The sequence below is a fragment of the Mercenaria mercenaria genome, chromosome 5, assembly GCF_021730395.1.
Source record: "Mercenaria mercenaria strain notata chromosome 5, MADL_Memer_1, whole genome shotgun sequence".
In the NCBI taxonomy this organism is placed as follows: Eukaryota; Metazoa; Mollusca; class Bivalvia; order Venerida; family Veneridae; genus Mercenaria; species Mercenaria mercenaria.
In genome coordinates this window covers 20,696,732-20,710,129 of record NC_069365.1, presented here as the reverse complement: position 1 = coordinate 20,710,129, position 13,398 = coordinate 20,696,732, and the positions used below count along the sequence as shown (strand labels likewise).

Below are 13,398 nucleotides of genomic sequence, written 5' to 3'. Positions count from 1 at the left end.
ATTTCTGTCTAATTCAGATCTAATTGTTTTACTTGGTCACTGTGACATTTGCCAGCAATAGTTATTTATAAAGTCCTGTGCCAGCAATGGTAACTCAAACAGTCCTTTGCCAGCAATGGTTACTCATAGAGTCCTGTGCCAACAAAAGTTACACATAGAGTTCTGTGCCAGCAGTGGTTACTCAGAGTTCTTTGCCAGCAATGGTAACTCATAGGGTCATGTGCCAGCAATAGTTACTCATATAGTCCTGTGCCAACAAAGGTTACACATAGAGTTCTGTGTCAGCAATGGTTATTCATAGTCATTTGCAAGCAATGGTTCCTTATAGAGTCCTGTGCAAGCAATGGTTACTCATACAGTCAAGTGTAAGCAATGGTTACTCATAAAGTCCTGAGCCAGCAATAATTACTCATACAGTCTTTTGCCAGCAATGGTTATTCAAAAAGTCATGTGCCAGCAATGGTTACTCATAAAGTCATGTACAAGCAATGGTTTACTCATAAAGTGCTGAGCCAGCAATGTTTACTCATAGTCTTGTGCCAGCAATGGTTACTCAAACAGTCCTGTGCAAGCAATGGTTGCTTATAGAGTCCTGTGGCAGCAATGGTATTTCAAACAGTCCTGTGCAAGCAAGGTGACGGAAACAGTCCTGTGCAAGCAATGGTTACTTAGAGAGTCCTGTGCCAGCAATGGTTACTCAAACAGTCCTGTGCCAGCAATGGTTATTCACAAAGTTATGTGCCAGCAATGGTTACTCATAAAGTCCTGTGCAAGCAATGGTTACTCATAAAGTCCTGAGCCAGCAATGGTTACTCAAACAGTCCTGGCCAGCAATGGTTATTCAAAATGTCCTGTGCCAGCAATGGTTGCTTATACAGTCCTGCAAGCAATGGTTACTCCTAAAGTCCTGTGCCAGCAACGGTTGCTTATATAGTCCTGTGCCAACAATGGTTACTCATAAAGTCATGCGCTAGCAATTGTTACTCATACAGTCCTGTGCCAGCGATGGTTACTCATACAGTCCTGTGCCAGCAATAGTTATTCAAACAGTCATGTGCAAGCAATGGATACTCATAAAGTCATGTGCCAGTAATGGTTACTTATTAAGTCCTGAGCAAGCAATGGTTACTCATACAGTCCTGTGCCAGCAACGGTCATTCAAAAAGTCATGTGCAAGCAACGGTCATTCAAAAAGTCCTGTGCCAGCAATGGTTATTCACAAAGTTATGTGCAAGCAATGGTTACTCATAAAGTCCTGTGCAAGCAATGGTTACTCAGTCCTGAGCCGGCAATGGTTACTCAAACAGTCCTGGCCAGCAATGGTTATTCAAAATGTCCTGTGCCAGTATTGTTGTTTATACAGTCATATGCAAGCAATGGTTACTCCTAAAGTCCTGTGCCAGCAATGGTTGCTTATATAGTCCTGTGCCAACAATGGTTTCCCATAAAGTCATGCGCCAGCAATTGTTACTCATACAGTCCTGTGCCAGCAATTGTTACTCATAAAGTCCTGTGCCAGCAATGGTTGCTTATACAGTCCTGTGCCAGCAATTGTTACTCATATAGTCCTGTGCCAGCAGTTGTTACTCATAAAGTCTTGTGCCAGCAATTGTTACTCATACAGTCCTGTGCCAGCAATTGTTACTCATACAGTCCTGTGCCAGCAATGGTTACTCCTAAAGTCCTGTGCCAGCAATGGTTGCTTATATAGTCCTGTGCCAACAATGGTTACTCATACAGTCCTGTGCCAGCAATTGTTACTCATACAGTCCTGTGTCAGCAGTTGTTACTCATACAGTCCTGTGCCAGCAATGGTTGCTTATATAGTCCTGTGCCAACAATGGTTACTCATACAGTCCTGTGCCAGCAATGGTTACTCATACAGTCCTGTGCCAGCAATTGTTACTCATACAGTCCTGTGGCAGCAATGGTTACTCATACAGTCCTGTGCCAGCAATGGTTATTCATACAGTCCTGTGCCAGCAATTGTTACTCCTAAAGTCCTGTGCTAGCAATGGTTGCTTATATAGTCCTGTGCCAACAATGGTTACTCATACAGTCCTGTGCCAACAATGGTTACTCATACAGTCCTGTGCCAGCAATTGTTACTCATACAGTCCTGTGCCAGCAATGGTTACTCATACAGTCCTGTGCCAGCAATGGTTACTCATACAGTCCTGTGCCAGCAATGGTTATTCAAACAGTCATGTGCAAGCAATGGATACTCAAAAAGTCATGTGCCAGTAATGGTTACTCATTAAAGTCCTTAGCCAGCAATAGTTACTCATAAAGTCATGTGCCAGCAATGGTTACTCATACAGTCCTGTCCTGTGCAAGCAATGGTTACTGATAAAGTCCTGTGCCAGCAATGGTTGCTTATAAAGTCATGTGCCTGCAATGGTTACTCATACAGTCCTGTGCCAGCAATGGTTACTCCTAAAGTCCTGTGCCAGCAATAGTTGCTTATACAGTCCTGTGCCAGCAATGGTGACTCAAACAGTCCTGTGCCAGCAATGGTTACTCATACAGTCCTGCGCCAGTAATGGTTACTCATAGTTCTGTGCCAGCAATGGCGTCTCAAACAGTCCTGTGCCAGCAATGGTTACTCATAGAGTGTCTGCCAACAATGATTACATGTAGAGTCCTGTGCCAGCGATGGTTATTCATAGAGTCCTGTGCCAGCAATTGTTATTCATAGAGTCCTGTGCCAGCAATTGTTACTCAAAGAGTCCTTGGCCAGCAATGTTACAGTACTTATAGTCATGTGACATCAAGGAACTACTGCCAAACAGTTTGTTCAAAGACACTGACATGTCAAAGTTCTGGTCACCTTCTTTCATACAACATACAATGATTGAAATAAACAGTGGCCATTCTTTTCAATGCTTTCAACTGTATTTCTTAGAAAATGATGTCCTTGAAAACAGCTTTTTTCTACATAACTAAGAAATATGACAACAAATGTACAATGTAGTATTACCAGAGGGGTTCTGATAATATTCAGCTGCAAAAATAAATGTCTAATCAGAAGAACATGCAAAAAAATATAAAACCTATCTTTCTATGATTGTTATTGTCATATCTCTTATCTCATTTTCTACATGAAATATTCATTGCTCTGCAGATGCCTAAGCAATAACTGGGGGAAAAACTAGTATCTCATATAAATGAAAAAAAGATCCCTCTTAAATACATACTTTAAAAGTAATTGATATAGCATTTATAGCAAATATAAAACACCACAACTTTCAAATGACAATGTATAAGTTGAGATATTTTCCTTCAGAAGATGACAAATACCTGAATAACAACACAATATTATATCAATTTTTTTTTCAAAAGAGAACATGTTATTAGTAAGCAGTTTCCAGTCATTTCAGAATTTTATAGTATCTTAGTGAAGTGTCTATAATTTAATTACAGGATACTTACATTCCTTTGCACTCTTTTTTGCCTGCCTAGATCCTTTCCCGCCTTTATCTGGTGCTCCTTTCCCTCCTTTGGCCTCCTCTTCTGTGGGTACCTGGTCTGTGATCACAGCAACAAGTCTCTTCAAACCTCCTGTCTCTTTGATTAACTAAAAATTATAAAATAATCAGTTCTGAGTAAGTCATGGCATTGACTTTTCAATTTTATATCTAAATTTCCCCAAAATTAAAATTAGGTAAATAAAGAAATAACCTAACAATAAATCACTTTCTGTGGATTATACATTTTAAAGACAATTTAAATGAAATTCCATATATATGTGGGATTTAATTTGTAAATGACACAAACATGGAATCCATTTCAACAGTGAAGAAATATTAATTTCGCTGTAGTCCTTACTTGCAAAATGTAGCACATATCAAGCACAAATTATTTTCTCAGAAACAGTAACTTACCTCTAAACTTTCCAAGTCCTCTAAGAGGTTAGAGAGTACCATGACAGCCATTACATGCAGATCATTCCATTCTGGATGTGCTACAAAGTCTATCAACTTCGATATAGCCTCTAATTCACGAAGGGCTGATCTATTCTCACCTGAAGACAATATTTCATGTTAAAAGAGTGAAAACTTTTGTGCTTACTTTATTTGATATAAACTAGGAGATCATGTTGTCTATCAATATACACCTTTTAGTTGGTTTGCTCATTTAACAACAGGATGCTTTTATGTACATCTTACCAACTGGTGCAGGGCTTGCAACATTAAAAATGGAAAATTAAGACAGTGTTTATTTTTTTTCAACATACTGCCAATTTTTAGTTAGTGCATAATAGTCTTAGAGGAACATATCTCCCCACAGTCTTTAAATCCTGAAATGCGCAATGTAAAGAAACTCACCATCTTGTGATGCCCTTTCTAAAGCGAGCAGAGCCAGTTTTTGTATGGCAGCATACTCAGACTTCAGACATTCTAACATCGGATTTAAACCATCTACATCTCTAATAGCAGTCCTTGTCTGATAATCCTGAAAAACAAAACACAACAGGTTTACTGACATAAAACTTTGAAATAAAGGTACAGAGCTTAATCAATTTTTATGATTTTAAATAAGGTTTTAAAGTAGTGTATTTGAACAAAGCATAGGAAATTAATGTCAGAAAATATATGTGAGATCATAACATTTAAATGATGCACAACAAAAAATTTCCAGTTCGTTTTATTGTTTGTGGCGTAACGTCATGTTTTCTTCGTTAAATAGCTTATTTTGAATCAAGAAATACAATAAATTGAAAGGAAAATAACTTTAAAAGCATTTTATCTCTTTTTTCTATTTTACATAAACAATATATAGTCTATATACAAATCACTGGACACACATACATAAACAGCAAGGCAACTTGGAATTTTAAGAAACCGGATTATCTTTCCATTGTGATGCATACAAGCTTGTAATATAAATTCATCCAAATGTAATACGTAGAAGAATCTTACCATCAGTAACAAGGCAAGTGCCTCAATTCCATTTTTCTGTACATCAGGATCATGTGACAACAAACATCTGACCAATGGCTCAACACCTCCGTTATCATAGATTGTCGCTTTAGAGCTGAATTCTGTGGCCATGTTAGACATGGCAAGGGCAGAGAACTCATGGCATACTGAATCCTCTATAATAAAGATTGTAATACGAGTTATAAAACATTACTTACTTCTTCTTACCAATTTAGTTAGTAGTTCTCTAAATTTAGTGTTTATATAGGTTGTCTTTTCTAGAATTTTTATAACATTAATCACCTCTCTATAGAAAAATTCTAAGAAAGCCTAGCCTGTATTAGTTGCTTACTTGAAAATGAAATGGCAGACTAAATTTGTTTTTTGTTTGTTTTGGGTTTAGCACTGTTTTTCAATAGTTGTTCAGTTAAGCAAAGAACTAACAAGAAACGCGGCAATGCCACGAAACCAGGTTTTCAACACTTTTCATAAGAATAAACAAGAGTGCCTGAATGTCACAATATACACCCGTCACAGCAAATTTCTTTACTCTAGCACCTGTATTTGCAGATGAAATTTTAATTTTGTGGTTGTTTAGTAATCATTGTAATTCTTTGTTTTTCTAAGTCCACAAAAAAACTCCTTACCAGGTAGAGATACCTTAAAATACACCTAAAATTAGAAAGTAACAACTATGTTGTACCACAGAAAAGTGGTCTTGGTTTTTCCCTACAGTCAATTATAAAAAAAGTTACAATATAAGTTATTTATAGTAACAACTAAGGGAAGTTAATCTTTAAAAAAAAAAAAAAAAAAAAAAATACAAAAAAAAAAAAATTGTAAGTCCACACAGAAATCCTTACCAGGTAGAGATTGGTCAAAATAAACCTCAAAATTGGATGTAACATGCATGTTGTACTACAGAAAAGTGGTCTCGATTTTTCCCTACGTCTAGTAATGAAAAAGTTACAATATAAGCTATTTATAGTAACAACAAAGGGAAGTAATTCTAAAGAAGGGAACTGCGCAAGACACTTCGTCTCATGATGGTGTATAATTGTGCCAAGTTACATCAAAATCCCTCTATGCATGAAGAAGATATGCTCCGGACAAAGTTTTCATTCTTGTATCCTTTGACCTCTAAGTGTGACCTTGACCTTAGACCTAGGGACCTGGTTCTTGTGCATGACACTCCGTCTCATGATGGTGAACAATTGTGCCAACTTTCATCAAAATCCCTCCATGCATGTAGAAGATATGCTAACCCTAACCCTAACCTAACCCTAACCCTATTTTTAGTAACAATGACCTTGACCTTGATCCCAGAAACCCCAAAATCAATCCCAAGCTACAACTTTATATAAGTTTTCTATACACCAAGTTTCATCATGATAGCTTATTCCTAAGTTGAGTTATTGACCGGAAAACCTTTTTCTATTTTAAGTAACAGTGACCTTGACCTTGACCCCAGAAACCCCAAAATCAATCCCAGCCTTTGTCTTGATATAAGCTACATACATACCAAGTTTTATTCAAATATGTTAACCGAAACAAAAGTTATTGACCGGAAACACCAGTTTGACGCCGCTGCCGCCCGCCCGCCCGACCGACATCTACCCCAATCTAATTACTCAGGTTTTCGTTGAAAACCTGGTTAAAAATACACAGAATGGCAACTGGGGATAATCCCGTGTCATCTCGTGTTAGAGCGTTATCTTATTTCAAAGCGTTTGCCGACTTGATCAATCGTGATCAAATCAACAGACGCTTACTGAAGTATAAAATTTGCAGTACGCCCGGCGCGTAATAAACCGAATCGAGTCCTTTTTTCAAATGAAAACTGTTGATTTCTTAGACTTCCAATCATAAATTCATTCCTTCCCCGTGTAGAAAATACTAATAACATTAAAAAAGCACCATTATCATTATAAACAATCGATCCGAAAGTAACCTTATTTAAAAGCATTTGCCGACTTGATGAATCGTGATCAACAGACGCTTACAACGAGATCTCATTCAGTTGTCACGGGATGTTGACAAGATTTGCTCTATATGCCTTTCAAGTTGCCGATCTATTTATTTTTATAGCTCTTTGAGTTAAGTGATGACAAGCATTTAATCTAACCTGTGTTCCTGGATTCTATACCAGTACTAACTTGTTCACTACAAGTAACTGCCAACTACACAATATAAATCACAGCAGGAGACAGAATATTTATCTTATCAATGCATCATGGAGAACATGCTCTTTGACAAGGGATTGAATGCAGAACTCTGATCCCTTTGTTCATCTGATTTGTTTTATCTTAAGCTCTCTAGACAAGATAGGAAAGTAGACATAATGAAATTAAATTTACCTTCCGGTGCCAGCAGGTTCACTAGTGCCGGGATTGTGGCTTCTTGCTTCCTTAAGTACTTCCTTACATCAGCTAAAATGGGCAAAAAAACCTGGTAACAAAAACTGATCAATAGCTAAAAGTGTTTCATATAAACTTTTCTCTAAATATATTGTGTTCCTAAACATAAGACAAATTCAGTGGACCTTGTAGGTCACACTTGTTATATACTTTGTCTTAGCATCAAGTAAAGAAATATTGTTGGAAAATCAAATTTATCAAAGTCAAATATCCCCCTCAGCATGAAGATAAAAATAAAACATGAAATGTCACTTGCTTTTTGGTTCAGGTTTATCCAGCTACCAAAGTTAAAGTGTATTTCCAGGCCTTTTTTTCATCAATTTGGGAATGCCACCGACACCGGGGGAATTGGGAAAATGCTCTCGGAAATTGTCCTAATTGGGACAATTTGCAAATTACCAAAAATCTACGTAAATGTGTTTTTGTGTGAAATATTAATGAACTGCATTTCAGTAATTGTTCAACAGTATTATAATTTACCTAAATATATATACAAATTAGCAAAACTATCTTAAAACAGCAAAAACCCTAAAAGGTATAATCATTTGGGAATTTTAAATTCAACTTTGGGAAAAAAACATACTTTTTTGAATTGGGATTACCTCCTTTTACCGGAGGTAGATTTACAGGAGAAAAAAGCCCTGATTTCTGACAATCATATCATCTTTATTTGATTCCGAATCACACCCAAAGGATGTTCATGTGCTACACAAAATAGTCCCATTCATGAACAATGCGGATGAATTTTCAATGAACAAGCAGTTCTTATTCAACCTGTATACACTTGCACTGACCATTTAGATTATATAAGATCTATCAATGATAAGGTATTCCAGTCCATGGTTACATCACAAGCTGGGTCAGGCAGAGTTCATCTTAGATATGAGGCACAATAAATTTGTATTTGTTTCTCATTCATGTATATGTATATAGACTAGCATTTAAACAGAAATTAAATCTACCAAAAACCCGCAACCATCAGACATTTCAAGGCTTTGATTATAACTGTACTAAGTGGCTACTGAGAATTTTACAGTTTGAGAAATCTAAAACACTTACGATGAGCTGTCATGACACCTACTGCCATACAAGCATTTCTGCGTACAATTTTGTCCTCACTCTGCATAAGAGCTAAAAGGTGTTCAACAGCATTCAGGTCCAATAACTGCTTCTTGTTTTCATCACCTAAAAGTTTTAATTATTATATAAATTCATAAACCAATGTGCATTAACAATAATGTCTAAAAGTTATAAAGTAATCTGAAACATCAATATTTTGCCTTATATACACCTATAAATAGTAACAAATCTGCATAGGAAAAGATCCCGTAACCCAGGCAAAATAACTGGAAGCTGGTATTGTAACTATAGTTACTGGCCCGCCATGGATGAGTGACATAATTTTTACATCATTTTTACCCTGTGTTAGTGTGATAAAAAAAATTGTTACGTTGATATTTGATATGATAAACTGATTCAAGTAATCACTGTATTTAAGTATTATAATAAACAACTTATCAGATGGCACTGATGTTCCTTACATGGTTATAAGCACACCTAAACCTATATTGGTATTCTGGCTAAAAAAGTTAAGTCATACAAATAACTTCATTTAATAAGTGTATAATACTTATGTCCAACTTTCATATTGGGTGTGTGACCTCATTAATTTTGTGATGTCAGTTTCATATAATTATGTGTCATCACAATTAGAAGTTCTTCAATGACAACATTTTCAACAGAACAGATTTTTATCATTTGTAAAATTAGGGTAGATGCATATTTGATAAAAAAATTATAAAAAAAATTGTGATTTATACGAAGATATATGCACTTGTTCTTTCGCGGAATAAAATTTTGTTCTTAGAGTAGCACAATTTTTCTGCTGCAGAACTTGTGCATATTTCTTGATACAAATTTATAACCTATATAATTATAATAAAGATGATGGTAACATATGATCATTATCATTATAATTATCATTATTATTATAAACTCTTTAGTTTACAAAGATAACTTATTACCATAGAACAAAAATACAATGAAAATATAAAAACCATGAGGCTTTCAAACACAACAAATAAAATAAATAAAGGTTACATACATTTGTCAACAAATTTGTAGATAGCTTCACATGCTTTAGACTGGACATCTTCTTCTGGACTACTCAACATCAGCACCACTGTACCTGCCTGTCTGCTCTCCACCAATAATGTGTCAAACTAAAAATCAATTAGTATATCAAACTTAATCAAAGACCACATCTTAAAATTGTAGGAAGTCACATAAAAATGGAATGAATTATTCAATATGCACCACACAAGTTATATTATAATACAACTTCATAATGATACAATCAAATTTACAATGGGCTCCGCCTCTTGATTTCCTGAAGGATCAACAGATTCTATCCAACCCTAGCAACACTTTCTTAAAATGTACAACAGAAAAAAGATTTATGGCAATATTTTCAAAATAAAACAAAAATATAAATTATAAAGCCAGTTTTAAAGTTTTGACAGGTTATGTTAACCTTTAGCCTGCTGGTGGCAAGTAATTTTGCCTTTGCGAACATTGCAGACCAAGATCAGCCTGCATGGATGGTTTGCAGTGCTCGCTATTCAGTCTGTAAATTTTCAGTGAACACCCCTTTGAATAATAAATGGTACTGCCCAAATTGAATGATGGACCAGTCCATTTTAAAATATAGCAGGGTAAAGGCTAGTGAATGACTAATAACAGCTAACAGCCAATAAAATATATAAAACAGTTCATAATTCTGCAGCAGCAAACATACCACATCATCTGGAGGTGGCTTTTCATCCTTCTTTACCTTCTTCCCCATTTCAGTTTATCAGTAAAACAGTCTGAAATCCAAAATCAAAATTTGTGCTAATTATTATGCTTGTTCTGATCCTTCAAATAAGAATCAGTGGTATTAAACTAAAACAATTTAGTTAAAGCCACACTTAACACTTTAAATAAAATATGATATAAGCACTTGCCCGAAATATATTGCAGCATTTTGTTTTTATATTAAAGTAAAGAAAATATTGACAAAAATGTTATGGGACCACTATGCTATTTCCGCACGTTCAACAATGGACAGATCCAAATGTTTACATAAAACAGACTGTCCAATCGAGACCATTAAATATGATTGACCTAGTTTACACAATAGACCACGTGCGTTTCGTTTTTGATACCGCTAGTGAGCACTTGACCTTGGTATGAATAGAATAACAACTGAGTGAGGAGTTAGATGCAATTTATTGACAAAAACTGGAACTGTCCATGGACCAAGCAACTGAATACAAATTAACTTCAACTGTATTTTTTCAACAGTATTTCAGTTATGTAACAGTAACCTAACCATTGTTCCTGGATTCTGAGCCAGTAATTTACCTGTTCTCTGCAAGTAACTGTCAAATTCTCCACATGTATCAGTGGTGGAGGACTATATGGCATCAGGCACAATGCCTTTTATCAAATTGTAACAGAGAACATATGTCTCACCGGGGACCATATGATCCTTGGATCTGCAGTCTCCCTATTGAGCTAAATGGTCGGTCTCTGTGTCACTCTGATCAGGGCAACGAAATGATACATGTGCAGCTTAATAACTAATCTCATAAACACTTGAAAGACTTTGCTAATTAAGCTTATTAGAGCCCAGTATTTCTGCTTAATAGCTCTAAAACATCAAATTAGAATTATACACAAAGTCATAGGTGCTTATTTGGTGTATGCCCATGTAAGACTCTGCTTATTTAACCTTGAAACAAACATGCATGCAGCATGGTCTACAGCTAAATTCACTGACAAAGAATCAATAAAGATTATGACTAGACGTTGTTTAGCTGTTTAGACTGAATAGAAACTAAGCATAATCTGGGACAGATCAATGGCTAAAATATTATGGGAAAACCCATCAGGTGCTAAGTTAAAAAGAACTAAGAATGAAGATTTGAAGGTTACAGTTGCCTACCACTCAGTGCAGAAAGCCAAACTGGGGCTGACAATATGGTATTTTTCTTTGAAAGACAGAGTTTGCATGGTAAAGAGTGTAAGATTGCAGTATCTTGAGTATGTTAATGTTCCTTTGAGTATGAGAAAGTATTAAATCAATCAGCTGCATCAAGGCTAGTCTAACCAATAAGATGTTTGGGACAGTGTGATAACGTTTGACTGTCGCTGTCCCGTCATGTCCAAACTTATTCTGCATATTTCTGTTAGGAAATCCCCAATAAAATCCATTGGGAAAGTTTTTGACTACATGTACAATGTATTTGTAATGATTACATCTCTGATAATGAATTTATACCGACATTAAAGGATAAAATTGCCTTGCTGTCATTTTTTAAATGTATATTTTGTGTATTGTTTCTACAATTTAGTGTCATTGGCAGTCCACTGTGTCGGGTAGATATCTCTTTGCATCTGTTCACAACTGAAGTCTCTTATTTAAATTTATGAGTTATATTCAACTCATCTGAAGTTTCCGCATGAATATTAATGTTTAACTTCTTTGAGCAAGTATGTCTGACCATTATTTTATTACTTTTTTGGATTTTAAATATGTTTTCATTTTTCAAACAGTAAAATGCAGATACAGGTAAGGCTTAGAGGGATGACAATATAAATTATTAGATCAAAAATAAGTCATCCCGATAAGCCAAATGAGTGTAGTGCCTGTGTACGGTCTGGTCCGGTCTACCCATCAATTATAAGTAAGACTACATCAAGGCTATACTTTATTTTTCAGATATTATAACAGCAGTTTGGATACAGGAAAGATATTCAAGTGATTACCATTTAAATTCTGCACAGGATTTTGGTGAATTAAAGTCACTGAAAAAGTGCAGACTCCAATGGCAAAACAAGTCCATAATTTGATGATAGTGAGGTTAATTTGAACTTAAATAAGACACAAATGCATTCAGTTGCAATGTGACGCAAAGTAAATGATAATAATTACGTGACACTTTATTACTTTTTTGGATTTTATTTTTCATTCTTCATTTTTCAAACAGTAAAATGCAGATATGTGTAAGGCTTAGTGGAATGACAATATAAATTATTAGATCAAAAATAAGTCATCCCCATAAGCCAAATGAGCTTGTATAGTGCCTGTGTACGGTCTGGTCCGGTCTACCCATCAATTCTATACTTTATTTTTCAGATATTATAACAAAGTTTGGATACAGGAGAGTTATTCAAGTGATTACCATTTAAATTCTGCACAGGGTTTTGGTGAATAAAAGTCGCTGAAAAAGTGCAGTCTCCAAAGGCAAAACAGGTCCATAATTTGACGATAGTGAGGTTATTTGAACTTAAAAATAAGACACAAATGCATTCAATTGCAATGTGACGCAAAGTAAATGATCATAAGTGACACCCTATGTTTTGTAATAAGAAAGGAAAATAGTTTAAATAACTACCTAACTACCTGTCCTAAATTAGCAAAAATTCGGGAAAAACTGTCAGTCAAATTGCAACCAATTTCCCGTTGTGACAGACAACATGTGTATGTTGCTATATGACGTCATAGAAATCTGTGTTCAAGCTTAATAAACTCCCGTCCGTACCGTACCTTTTCCATATACGGACTATCTATCTATCTTCCATAACCGTCCAACCCCTTGCGGGGACGTAGACGTTTTGCGCGTCAAAATCATAAAGAGAAAGAATATAGTGATAAAAACTTATTTAGAGTGGAAGAAACTAAAAAAAAATAACTTTGGTGAAATAAAAGGTTAAAACTTGAGTTAGCAGGATAACTAGGGCGAGACATGTTCAAGGCTGCAAACTGCGGCACTGAACTGCTCTAGGGTAGGGAGGTGGGCGACACGAGGGGGAAGTTGGTTCCAATGGTACACCGTTCTCGGAAAATAAGAAAACTTGTAATAGTCAGTGGTTGCAGTAATTAACCTATAACTTAGGGAATGGCCATAGCGGACACATCGGGTCATTGGGGTAAGGTAATCTACGATTGGGATAGCAACCAGATCATGATGAATCTTATAGAAGAGTGATAACCTAGAATCTATACGCCTTAA

General features: G+C 35.8%; 1 protein-coding gene across 12 annotated transcripts in view; it reads right to left on the bottom strand.

Moving 5' to 3' along the window:
* Positions 1-12,910, bottom strand: part of LOC123558177 (armadillo repeat-containing protein 3-like) — a 33,108-nt gene extending 20,198 nt beyond the window's left edge. For 10 of the 12 annotated variants that reach the window (XM_053542855.1, XM_053542858.1, XM_053542849.1 and 7 more), the window contains exons 1-9: positions 12,781-12,910; positions 10,137-10,206; positions 9,444-9,561; positions 8,399-8,524; positions 7,280-7,351; positions 4,923-5,098; positions 4,329-4,455; positions 3,885-4,024; positions 3,433-3,577 (exon numbers count right to left, since the gene is read on the bottom strand). In XM_053542855.1, the coding sequence (XP_053398830.1) occupies positions 3,433-3,577; positions 3,885-4,024; positions 4,329-4,455; positions 4,923-5,098; positions 7,280-7,351; positions 8,399-8,524; positions 9,444-9,561; positions 10,137-10,184 (952 nt within the window). In that variant the 5' untranslated portion in view covers positions 10,185-10,206; positions 12,781-12,910. The remainder of the gene's footprint in view (positions 1-3,432; positions 3,578-3,884; positions 4,025-4,328; positions 4,456-4,922; positions 5,099-7,279; positions 7,352-8,398; positions 8,525-9,443; positions 9,562-10,136; positions 10,207-12,780) is intronic. The other 2 variants (XM_053542861.1, XM_053542850.1) reach the window with 2 other exon arrangements.
* Positions 12,911-13,398: the final 488 nt, after the last annotated feature.